This window comes from Haemaphysalis longicornis, unplaced genomic scaffold, assembly GCF_048455015.1.
Source record: "Haemaphysalis longicornis isolate Haplotype H1 unplaced genomic scaffold, Haemaphysalis longicornis Haplotype H1 scaffold_8, whole genome shotgun sequence".
Classification (NCBI taxonomy): domain Eukaryota; kingdom Metazoa; phylum Arthropoda; class Arachnida; order Ixodida; family Ixodidae; genus Haemaphysalis; species Haemaphysalis longicornis.
In genome coordinates, this window is record NW_027526445.1 from 8,106,246 (window position 1) to 8,119,412 (window position 13,167).

A 13,167-nucleotide genomic window follows, 5' to 3' on the forward strand; every position below is an offset into this window, starting at 1 on the left:
CTTGTTGTCCGCGGTCCATTATTGTGCCGTGAAGCTCATGCATTACCAACTAGCGGGTACCCTCATGCTTTTAGCAATCTGAGAAGCTGCAGAGTTTACGAAGGACTAATGTCACACTGGTGCAATCGCAATTACGGTGGGTTGGTGCATGCTGAAAGAAAAAAGCAGCTACATGACATGGGCCAGAATAAAAAGCATCGGCATTCTTGTAGTCATTGGGTAGCCAGTGTTTTTCTTCGCCATACAACCCTCTTCTTAGCAAGTACATGCAACACAATTCATGGAATGCTCGCTTTCTAGCTTGCTGGATTTCTCAGCGGTGCGGCCTATTTCTGCCTTTTATGCAGTCATTTTCTTTTGTTCTCCAATGCGGAGTCCCTGCCTGACACCCTTTCTAAATTTTCCCGTGCGTAAATGCGGGTGCTTCCTTTGAAGCTGATCGGGCCCGTTTTGGCCGTCTTCCTTATTTCTAATTTATGTCCTTCTCTTCCAAAACTGTTTTTATGAAAAATTGCACTGTGGGGCCTAAAAAAGCCCCACTGTTGCAAGGAAGGCAGCCGTAACGTTTGCAAATGCTCGTTTCACCTGGACCACTCAACACAAACATCTGGATGGGACGGCGCAAAGATGTAGTGATGTTGAGGCAGGCAAAGGAAGCGGGCAGTTACACTGTTTCAGCATGGTTTCTGTCACATTCAGCATGGTCATGGCAGCCCTGGGGGAATGTATTAGGGTCAATTGTATGGGGTGCAAGTTGTCATAATTTGTGTCATGAGATGTCATAAGGTGTGTGAAATGAGGAAAAGGACGAGAGAGAGAGAGAAACAAGAACCTCCCAGAGGGAGCGCCAGTGAGATGTTGTCAGCCAAAGCCACTGGCTAAAATAAGTGATGCATACTTGTACCCACAAGTGTTGAAAATTGTGTTTGTAAAGAAGAGTTGAAATTGGTAAACAGTTGCAGTTTAACCACGTTCATGCTTATCGGGTGTAGCATTTCATTACTACCTAGAACGAGCAGCCATTAATGCATTTTCACTGCCAGCTCTGGGGATGCTTTAAAAAAGTTTGGTTTGTTAGAAAGGTAACACAATAACTTTGTCGGGATAACTATTACACCGTCTTTATCGCAAAAATTGAAAGATTGGGATAGTAAAGGAAACATGTGAAGCAGTGGTGACTTCACAGCCCCTTTCCGGCGATTTCTCTTTGACATCACAGAGCCTTGTTTGTGTAGTTGACCTACGGCACCACTGAGAAACATGACCAGGCAACTGTAGTGGGACCTCCAGTTCCCTTCGATTTCATCACCTGACTGCCAACGGGCAGCTAACACACTAATAAGTACCGTATTTATTCAATTATGAGGCAGTTATGATTACAAGGCAAGGGTGCAGTTTGGAAAGTTAAAAAAATCGCCATATGTACATACTCAGCTTCAAATATAAGGCGGGGCATGACTTTGAGACTACGGGTTTTGGAAAGAAACCTCACCTTATGTTCGAATAAATGCGGTATGTTTTTAGTGCTGGGCCGTATGACATCACTCTTGCCCATTTGTGTCACTGTAATGTTAAGTCTAACTATTTTTCAATATTTGTAGCATTTTTCTTTTTTGTTTAGGAAATGTCCTTCGTGACTTGAATATACGCTGAGTGAGCGACCAAAAACAAAATCTTTCAAGTTGTACAAAGTTGTTCGTCTTGTGGCCCCTTTAACTCTCTCCTGCAGTACTCTGTCGCTGCATTAGGAGGGTCGCCTTGTTGGTTTATAGCCAACATGTTCTGCCCACAATCTTTTTTTGTGCATTGTTAAAAACCCTGTTATGCCTCACTGGCCGCAAGAAAATTCTGCATACGAAGCACTCCCCCACACCTGCTGGCCCATGCCACTCGTGAGTGCCGTGCTTTGACTCCCGTGCCCTCCATCCGCAGGCCCTGAAGTCACTCGGGAAATATCCACTCGTGCTCAAGTCGGGCAAGGAGGCCAAGATACTGGAGTTCTTCGGTAAGTGGCACCGTTCTCAGTTAGTTTTCTTCCTTCTACAGCTGCAAGAAAAAGAAAGCTTAAGGAACTGCCTCAACCTAGCCGATCCCCGTTGGCTATATAAAGGTTCCTAAGAAAATGAGGTATCTTTTGTTCCAGTGAGAGTATTTTAGTGATTTGATTATGTATAGTGTGGTAATGTTAAAATCTCTTATCTCAACCTTCAAGAGCCACACCGCAGTCCGATGCTCCCCCTGTAGTTGTGCGGTGTTTGATTACATCTCGTTCACTACAGTTTCATTCGTCCAGTGGTTTGCAGCACTTTCTAAATAACCTGGCTTTGCTTTTGGCACTTCTTGTTTTGTGTATATTTGATGGCACATCAAGCGAAAAAGAGTGTCTTTGAAGTTCCCTTTTCCTGTATGTTTATTGCTGTTCTTAACTTCCGCTAATAGCCTTGAGCTTCACGATCACTGCGCTGCCTGCTGCCGCTTCTCCGCGGCGTTTGCGGGATTTGCACTGCATGGCTGATACGTGGCGTGCAAATGCGGAGTGAAATCACGTAATCAACATTTAAGTAATCACACACACAAGTCTCGCGTTCACTGTCGTTTTGTTTTTCCACTTCAACGAACAGCTGATCGTTCGGCAGACGCGTTTCTGGAAGCATACAGGGTAGGCGGTTCACAAGCAATGAAAGGTGTCATTCGAAGAGTGTGGTAGGCTCCCTGTGCCATATGACGATGTTTCGAAGAAGTGTTTAGTTGCGGACGCGAATTATATTTTAAGCCCGTCTCTGTGCTGCTCGCCGAGGATATGTGTAGCAGATGAATGTCCACGGGCGCTCACCTCACGACAAGACGACCCTTTGTCGCGTGCTGATCTCCGAGTATAATTCTGCATTGTCCATCGTATTTTCGTTGAATGTTCACGAAATTAATGGTGAATTGCGTTGGGAGAGCAGGAGCACTCAAAAGCACTCTGAAAGTGCTCTCTCGTGAGCAGGCGTGTTTCAGTGGTCGAACAGGAGTAGGAGCAGTGTCATCCAGTGGTAGAGTGAGGTCACTTTCGCTGCTCCGAGAGCAGCCGGGAGCAGTCCGATCTGCTCCTGCTTGAAAAGCGGTGTAAGCACAGTACGAAGGAAGTTACGTGACCTGTAACGTAATAACCCCCCCCCCCCCCCCCCCCTTTTTTTTTTGCTTTTGCGAATTGTCGCAGTTCGGCGAGCGCGGCCGAGAGAGCGCGGCGGTATCCATCGTGCATTTGCAACTTTGCAGAATGGGCAGCGAGCCCTACGAGCATGCGAATGCTTTGCACTGCCACACGTGCTTAGCCCGGCTTTGCTCACGCATGCTTTTCCGGCCGGACCATTTGTTCGTCGGGCTGAGCTACACGGAGTGGCGGCACTGCGTGTGCTGCTGCGTCACCGCTGGGTTGCTCTCAGTGACCTCCATGCCCAGAATCAACGGTGCCGTTCAGTAAACAGGCCCAGTGAAGGAGCTTCCCACTTTGGTTGTACGTCATTGAACGATTCTGTGTGGGGCGGGGGCGTTTCTCCTACTGAAATATCCGTTCTCAGTTCTCGAAAACGCTAGGAGCAAAAAAAAAAAACGAACAGTGCCGAGGAGATTCGAACCAGCAACTCCAAGAACAAGTAGCCAGCATTTTAACCTCTACTCCACTCCGGAAATGACGCATATGTGCAAAATACAGCCTCTTAATACGGCTAGCTGTTACTTGTTTTTGTTGCATTTAAGAGGCCCTCACAGTGATACCGCTTGCTCCTCACTCGCCGATCTTGTACACAGGCCTCAGATTGCAGCTACTACAAGTAATGTAGCCGGATTGCCTTTATTTAACCTGATAAATGTCATCGTGCATGCTCATCTCGGCGACCCAAGCCACGACAGTCGGGTCGGTACCGTGTTTTCCCCTCGTCGTTTTTCCCTCTCCCACCTGCTCTCCGGGTGTGTGCCGCATTCCAGTGGCAGGTGCAGTGGCCCTGCTCCCGCGTGCTCCCAAGTGTTCTGTCCCGTACTCCTCACTGCATGACGCCACTGCTCCTGTTCTCTCGATGGAGAATTCGCCATAAGACGCACTGGCTTGTAAATGGTAGTGATCAATATATGAGGTATGATATTGGCAGACATAACTGGTGGGCTGTCAGGGTGCTTCGCTAGATTATGTAAGTGCTCAAAACAGATTTACATCGTAGTGTATAGCCGTAGCATGAACATCTGAGGAAACGGTGATTACGGAGACACTGTTAGTAAATTTCAGGGCAGTGTAACTACAATCAGGTCCATGCGTACGCTGGTTCCGCGACGCTGGCCTGTGAAACACACCTGGCACTTATGCGGACCGAATGTACCCCACTAAGATTGCGTCAGAAACATTAACACTCTCGTAAACGCACCCCATTTGTGAACAGAGTGACTGCTCCACATAAACATGGATTTTTAACGCCCACAAATGGTAAATCTCAGTCGTGAACGTGCCGCAAAAGCAGCGGCGACAGTGGGGATGTGGGATGGAGACTCCCGCGTCGAAGCGGGCCGCTAGGGGGATTTCAGTGGCGCCCCTACAGGCAGCACTGGAGGCTTATAGACAAGATTCCTCTTTTATTTGATCACTGTTGTTTGTCTTTATCTTCCCTAGTGATTAAAACTGATTCTTGCTTTTTTTTTTTTTGCATCAGTTTTTCTTGTCCACTCCTGCCTAGGGCTGCTTAATTCAAGAGGGGGTAAGAGTACTGCGTAAATAAATGAATAAATAAATAAATAAGTAAATGCGGTTTGTCTCACTTGTGGCCGCTGGGAGGACTAGCTTTTCCCCCTTTCTTCCTGCATGAGGATCGGGCTTACTAAGGAGCACAGGGGTGTTGGTGAATTGTTTGGTGCCCAAGTCCACCCTGTATTGCAGGTTAGTTGCTCGACAGGTGCGTGCAGCCACATTTCAGAATGATGCTTCTGCCACTGCCTGTCATGGTGGTTCAGAGGCTATCACAGTGTGTCGTGAATTGTGGAGTTGTAGTTTCAGTTCCTGGGCATGGAAGCTGTCTTTGTGATGGACGCGAAAAGGAAAAAAAGAGGGAAAAATGCTTGTGTGTTGATATTTCAAGGTTCACTGAAGTCCTTGATGAGGTATAAATTAATGCATAGCCACCCACTACGGCGCACAGCATAGCCTGGGGGTGTAGCCTTAGTGCATGCAGCATGAACTTTCAGGTAATTTCTCAATCCTTTTCTGTAGCACGCTACCTGTGATTTGTCCAGTGTTGAATGAGTGAATCAATGATTTTTGTCAGTCAAACATGTACATGTATGTACAAGGTCAGGAAGCCTGTGTGAAGCAAGCTAATGTAGTCAGCTTGGCTCCACTAGCCGAAGTAGTCTGCCTTGTGTACTACAGAAGGAAGAGTGTCACAGTGGTGGGGGCACGGTGCACTTCCACGAGACTTTTCCAGTAAGTCTCCAAGGATACCAAACGACCAAAACTAGATGGACAACGCACAAATCAATTTGCATACCCAGGGCCCTCTAACATGTGAGGCTGGCAGTGCTACAAACCAGTAGGCGTGGTGGTGTAGGTGTTGTGTGCAAGCAGTGAATATTCTTACTTCTCTCAGCTCCTGCTGAAGGCACGTGGTGTGCCGCACCCATGCAACCAACTCACCGTTAATGCCCTGGCTGCAGGAGTGGCCTGCTTGCAGCCCAACTCACCCGTGCACCAGGTTCTTGTGTGCTTTCCCACACAGCTTTGGTGTCATGCTGGAGAGCCAACCTTGCAAAGGTCTGAGTTATGCCGAGAAGCCAAGAGTTGAGTGCCTACGGTCCAAGCCAACCTCCTTCATGAACGCCAAGGTTCGGCAGTAGAATTCAAAAAGAGACTCAAGTCTCACGTGTGTAATGTGTGACAGTATATTTGGGTGGGTGTGTTGGTCAACCTTGTCATTGGTGTGGAATCAGTAGACTGACTGGGAGCCTCTGACAGCAGCTGTCAACGTCGGTGGCAAATCCCTCTTGAGTAGGTATGTGAGGATGCTGCTACTGTTACGTTCATTCTTATTTATCATTGGGTAGTTTTATTGTTGAGCCCAGCAGTGTGGCAAGCAACATGCAAGTCATTGCACATAAACGTGCAGGTACCAGTTGACAATTGTGGACGTTAACCCGCAGCGTGAGGCCTAACGTTGAGCTGTCGCACACTCAACGGGGACATCAGGCCACTGCGTTGTACCCCCGTTCGCAGCCAGTGGTCGTTTGGTACCATTTGATGTTTGGTGCCGAATCATTGTCACACCAGAGTCCTTCAATACTTTTATGGTCACGAAACTGCGCCCGGAGGTTGATATAGGGACAAAATCTCCCGCTAGTGGCGCCACCCGTCGTAAGGGGGCCACAAGCCGCCGCCAGTGGTGGGCTTGTATGCGCACTACTACCGACGTTTCGACACGATTATGTGCGTGCTGTTCTTCCTGTTACCTTTTATTAAACGTCTATGAAGGACGCATCGATGCCACCAGATAAATAAGTCGAAACGGGATCCAGTGTCGACGACGAATGAGAGCTGTTTACTTTGGAACGCATGCGTAGTTTGCTTGGGAGTGCGGGCCTACCTTATAAACAGCAGTGCCTTTAACTCTTTCGGGACCGCCCGAAAAAGTGATGAAAAAGTGAGGTCTCGCTACAAATTTTTTATTACATAAAGCAAAGGCACCATCCTACCTTAGCATATACCAAAATGCAGCTAATTATATGTTCTTTGACATACAATACCAAGTTTTACTTCAACGCTGACGATAGAACCAGGAAAAAATCTTAAAGTGAGAACTTTGTAAAAAAACTACAGAAAAAGATAGAAAAAAGCGTAAATATAAAAATATTTAAAAAGAATAAAATTATTTCAGGATATACAAAATCTAACACAATGCTTTGTTTCTTCATCGCGAAAGTTTGATGCGGCTAGGTGTAACTGGTTTTTTGTTTTGTGCGTGATCTCTTTGGCACTGGGGCCATTGGCTACGTCGTCACCCAGCTACACGCCGGGATTTCGTCTCGGCGAAAACTTGATCCCTTTCTGAGATGGTGGCAGGAGATCACCACCATAGGTAGTTAACACCCTAGCGAACAAATATAAACCAGCCAGAACATATTTCAAGCGCACATACCTACTCCAGAGACAATTGAAACCGAAACCAACACCCACCTTTGAGCGCGATTTGATGTTCCAGGCTGATCGACACCTGAATCCTCACTCGAGCTGAAATCCGATCTCTAAAGCCGCATTCCGACTCTTCACTGCCACTCTCATCGTTAAAATCCACAGTAGAAGGCGAAGATATGCGAGACGAGATGAGGCGGATTTCTTATCGCGCTCGCGCGAGTATGACGCCATGTTTGTTTACATTCGAAACCACTGCCCGTCAGAATAAAATATCTGATGCGTTGCCGCCTGGCGATAAAAAAAGAAACTTCACACAACAGAAAACTCCAGTTTTCAAACTATCTCCTAGATGTCGCTAGGTGTTCCATCGAGCGAAAATTTGTATTCTGCAGGCTCGTGAAACCATCGATCATATGGGATCGATGGCCTATGGAGCGGTCCCGAAAGAGTTAAAAGTGTTCTCACACCGCGCGATAACGCATTGTGTTAATAATTACCTCATAGCCCAATTATATGCGTACTTACGGTACCTCGAAGCGGTACGTCATAGCTCGCAAGTGTTGAAAGATGATGCTCGTGCTCCCGATGCGAGCAGCTACTGCTAGATCTGCTCGACAACGTGTTTATATTTGCACCTGGCAGAAGGGTGATTATGTTTATGCGGTGGGTGAGCTTTCTATTCTGGTAGTGCTGCAAATAGGGGGAGGAAGGTGAACGGAATGAAACACGACTGGGTAGTACAGGAGCAATCACATTGGTTTATATCCGGCTGGCCTCTCGCGCGCTGCTACCCAAAAGTTTTATTCCAGACCTTTCAATTGAGTTTACACCCAAATGCGCAGTTGTTTTGGTGTGAACGCCGATCGCTTCCGTGACGCGGGGACTTTCGACGGCGTGGTTATAGCAGCCAAGCGCTTTCGTGACGGCTCTAAACACGAGTTTCACGTGCCTAACATTTGATTGATCACCTTTTTCTACGCAATTTACACGGGACACCCGCCGCTTGACGTTTCCTTGTGTTTACTGTTTATAGCATTAATAATTACCGGCCGACAACCCAGGATTTCCTCGGAAAGGGAAGTACAGCAGCCTAATCTGGAAGTTCCTTTTGATGCCAGTGCTGGCTGCTCGGCCGCCTTTGCCACTACCGAGGCACCACATCATACTTTTTTTTTTTTTGATGCTGGGGGGGGAGGGGCAATTATGATTTAAAGCTTGCAATAAATCTTAAATTTGGTGCTAATGATATGCCGCTTAGACAATTCGCGCCGCCTCTTCTCTGGTTGCCTCTGAATTGCTGGCCGGGAACACGGTTTCGCCTTTGTCAGGTAGGCCTGGAGCCCGTCAAAAATCCTTGTAACGGCATCCGTCCGAAGCCTTGGTCTCTCTCGCTGAAGCGACACGACCACCCCGTTCCCGATGTGCTCATCGGTTCTTACAATGTCGCCAGCATCAAGATGCTTTTCACAAACCTGAACGTTCTTGCTTTCGAAGTTGAAACCGCCAGCTTCCAACCGCGGTATAGCTCTCTTCCATTTCTCTCGAAGTTCGGCGCTACTTGGGAAACAGAAGAGCGACGCCTTTTCCTTGTTGCTTCGGTATCCGGAGCTGCAGCCCGTCACACAGCATGTCTTAGGCATCGTGCATTCGAATTTTCATGCCGTCCACCTTGAACGCAGTGCACTGGCACATGAAGTTCGCGTGACGCTGATGCAGAAACTTTGGTGGGAGGAATACCGCGAGCTGCCTCCACACAACGCCTTCAGGCTGCCGCCGCTGCCAGTGCATTCCGCCGGGCGCAGCGGGGCGATGGCCCCCCTAAGACAGCTTGCGCCGCGTAGCGGCCGTTCTTGGCACCATATCAAGCTCTCCCATAGAGTGACGGAGAAGTTTCGTCACCAGAACGGTATTAGGGGACTCTGGTCACACTTATTTTTGCCAGTTGGGCCGAATAGAGCATTCACACTAAAGAAGGTTGGGTGCCCTTCCACTCTGTGAAAAAGCACGCCGAATAAGGGTGGGCACAGTTCAAGGAGTGCACAAAACAGAGCACGTTGGTTTGTGATTTGCGATTGAGCACACTGTCGTGACATGGCTTTAAGCGTGAAGCGTCTGCGTGCTGAAGAAAGCCGGTTCTCGAGCCGCACAGCAGGTGACGAAAGAACCCCTCGTTTATTGGGCTGGCCGATGACATAGTTCACTTTTAAACATCGGGTCGTTTAGCTTGGCTGACGCAGTTGGTGCCCGCTACCTGTTGTGGCATCACACGCAGAACGCTGGTAGGTGATAACAGCACACATACAGTAATCCCTCGTTATAAAGAAGTAATCGGGATTGCGAAAAATTTCGTTATAAGCGGTATTTCGATATAAGCAACCACTCAAAAAAAGCTAGAGGAGTTGAGCTTTACTTGCACCACAACTGCAAGGAATCAAAACAATGTATTCAGTGAAGCAAAGATTTATTCAGGTGCAAAAAAAGGCAGTGAGCTTTGGCTGTTTGAAGTTCCTGCCGGGCGCGAGCAACCCCTGCTCCAATAGGACCAAGCATTGCATGAGGCTGTGGTCGCCGGCCATAAAAGTGGCCGTGGCTGTGGCCAATTTACAGGGGGGTGTGCAGGCGTCACGGAATGCTACGCGAGTCTTGCGCTGGAAAGCGCTGCAAATTGATGTGGCTTAAGTGGGAGGTTGTGTTTGTTGCGCCCAAAAAACGACTTACCGCTCATTTCGGGTGCACAGCGCAGTCATGAAAGCTGACCAGTTTTGCACTAGGGGCTTTGCATGATCTCTGGGAAATTTTTTCCCGAGGTGTGCAGCAGTGGAGTTCGCAAAAGAAGAATTTTTCGGTGCCCCGTTGTCGACAACCCTGCGGTTCGAATTCTACGGTTCGAGTGTTGGTGTTCGCGCAGCGCCGCGTCCACGCAATTGACCAATGTCTAGGAACAAAATTTAGTGACCCTACCACGCATTCGGACCATTAGTCTAAAGTCGGATGGCGCAAATCGAGCATGACCGGCTCGAGAAAATCGCCGGGAAAAGACCAGGTTGCGTTGACCCGCCATGTTGGCAGACTGACTCGCCGCTGGGTCACACCTGCTCGGCCATGCCTCCGCTCGCCACTTTGCTCTAAGTGGGTCAAGCTCTTCGTGCACTGCGTTTGGGATGGGACCAGAATTTCCAATAAAGTGATATTTCAAGTAAAGCTATTTCGTTATAACAAGGGATTACTGTGCTTCCTAGCAAATGAGCTGACTGAAACTTGGGAAGACTGGAGTTTTATTCCTGTGAACACACGTGGGGCATCTGTTTTCCTCCCATGTATTGCCACCAGACAGCAATTCTATAGTATTTATAACTTCACAGGGAACTGTAATTGTGAGAAGTGTTACATGGAGGCCTCTGAGCGACTAATTGTCGTATAAATGCTTTGGAATGGTTCTCGTAAAACAGGAGTTAGAGCCGTTTTCCATAGCCATACTCCTTCCGTAGATTGCCATGCATCAACAGCAGGCAGGAATTCTGCAGACATTTGCAACTTCCCTGTCAACTAACTAATCATGACGGGTAAATGCATCTTGGCAAAATGTCACAATTGTCCTACCGGTCGATTTCATTTAATTATCATTTTTCTTTTTATGTACCTACATTAGATCAGGACCTACGGAGTGTTCACAAGAAAGTTGGCTTTGCTGCAACATTTTTTTGTTGATGTGTCTGTCTGTGGATGCAAAAATTTTCAGAAATTAGCCATGGACACATTGTCTGTTCATGAAGGCAGAAAACACTTTGGTTCAGTTTGAAAGAAGTGGCCATTGCTAACTCACTCAGCTCTATTGGAGCCACAAATTACGGTTTATTTGCCCCCCCCCCCCCCCCCCCCCTTCCCCCGCCCCCCCCCCCCCCAAAAAAAAAGGCACACGAAATATTGAGAGGCTTTTGAATGGCACGCTGCAGTGACATAATATGGGCAGAGGTGACATTGGGAGCTGTCATTGTTAATATTTTTGTCATTGTGTGCCTGTTGGCAGTCAAGTGACAAACTCAAACGGAGCCACAAGCCCCAGTGCAATGGCCCAGCTATGTTTTCCAGCGGTTTCTTTGATCGGCGGCCACCATTTGCACAGACGAGGTTCTATTGATGTCATAGAGAAATCGCCAGAAGTGGCTGTCGAGTCACCACTGCTTCATATGCTTTCTCTAATAGTATCTCCATTATTTGCTTGAAGTTTATGATAAGAGTAGTGTCATTGTTATTGGGAAAAAAACTGCCTTTTAAATGAACCAAACCTGCGGCCCCTTTACAAGGGAGGACGGGGGTCTAGCAGGGGTGCTGCTTTAGGCCACACCTGTTCGAGCAGTCGCTGATCCAGCCGTGCAAACGTTTTCAGGGGACAAGCTGTGCCAAATGCTGGACAAGAAACTGGAGGAGCACCGGCTGGCCAATCCGGACTGGTGCCCCCCTTCCGGACCGGCCGTGCTGGACTTGACGGATGACGACGACTCGCAGGCCTCCACGAGCCAGGACAACGGAAGCACCGGCAGCGGCAAGCGCACCAACGGGGCCACAAAGAGGAAATCGGGAGACAAGGGGCCCGCCAAGAAGCGGCCACCGCGCCAGTACGTGCCGCTGCCACGGAGCGGAGCGCACGCCATCTTGGTCACCCTGGGCCGGCGGAGAGCGCAGCTCAAGGTACGTACGTGCAGGCTCTGTGCTGCAGCAGCAGCATTAGATTGAAGCTGAGCAGCTGATTGGAGTATTGATTGAGGGAGCAGAAGGTCTTGTGCATCTTAAAACACAGCTAGGCCTCTGACTGAACGAGTACACAAAGTCTTGCAGACAGTGTAAAGGAACAAGTTACGTGTGCGGTGGGATCCATGATGGCTTCCTCTGCAGACCAAGAGTGCACATTAAGGGACGTTTTCAAGCATTGAGGATACTTTGCGTCGATTCGCGACTGTTGGAAAAACGTGGGCTCTCCACTGCACCCCAGAGTGGAAGAAGGAGGAGTCAAAACAGTGGGCAGAGCAAGGTGAAAGTGCTCCGGATTAAGCAAAGACCGATTTGTTGGCTAAGGAGGGGCTGGGCACTGGTTTATCACGCACGCAAAGAATACCTCGTATGTGCTGGCAAAAGAAAAACAAAAAAACAAAAAGAAAACATGGGAGCATTTTGCAACGTTATTGGATTGGATTGGTAAAAGATAGCTGACAGAGAAAAAAAGAAAAACTGGACCAGAAGAAAGTTCTGCTTCCCTACAGCTACTGAACGTTCCACAGAGCAGTTGTAGCAATGGCAAATAGCCCCAAACTTGACTTCCAGCTGTGTCACGACCACGAACACCCTCTATATTGTGTACCACCCGTAGAGCACTGCACTGGCCTGATTTTAAGGCCCGAGCCCGCTTTGTGAAGACCAAGTCCGACCCGGGCTTGTAACACTGGGCTGGGCCTGGGATCCCATAAGTGAGCGTCAAGCGGGCCCTGCCCGGTCCCGTCATGTCAAGCCCATGCCTGGTCCGGGCCCGGTCATTTATCTTTGAACCTAGGGAGGGCCCGCGTGTGTGTGACCATGCCCGGTCTCTGACACTGGAGAAAATTTGCCTATTATACTTGGCTCAGTGTCTTCGTAGCGGGCAATCAGACGGAGCATCTAGTCTCTACAAACATGTCATGAACTGCGACGAAAAAAATAAGCGCTTAAAGGTGTACGTAGCGCAGCTTACACCGTCTGCAGTTCACGCCACATTGGCGTAATAACAGCTCGTGTCCTTACACGAGAGACACCACCACCTTTGGTGACCAGACTCTTGGCAACTTCACGTGGTTGTCTCGGCCACTAGTTGGTACTGCTGAAATTTTTTGCTCCGCATTTGGACCCACGAATATGTACGTGTGTTGAAATATTTTACCTGCAGTGGTTGTTAAGCGGTGGTGTTTCTCTAGCACGCGAGTTTGATCCCCGGCCACCGCAGCCGCATTTCGATTGGTGCGACATCTAAATCACATGTGTACATAGAC

The 13,167-nt window shown here is 48.5% G+C and overlaps 1 protein-coding gene across 1 annotated transcript in view; it reads left to right on the top strand.

The window, feature by feature from the left end:
• The window catches only part of LOC144148755 (structure-specific endonuclease subunit MUS81-like), a 41,866-nt gene that overhangs the window by 2,007 nt on the left and 26,692 nt on the right, over positions 1-13,167 (top strand). Inside the window, exons 2-3 of the mRNA XM_077680271.1 lie at positions 1,933-2,005; positions 11,538-11,839. Coding sequence (XP_077536397.1) covers positions 1,933-2,005; positions 11,538-11,839 — 375 coding nt within the window. The remainder of the gene's footprint in view (positions 1-1,932; positions 2,006-11,537; positions 11,840-13,167) is intronic.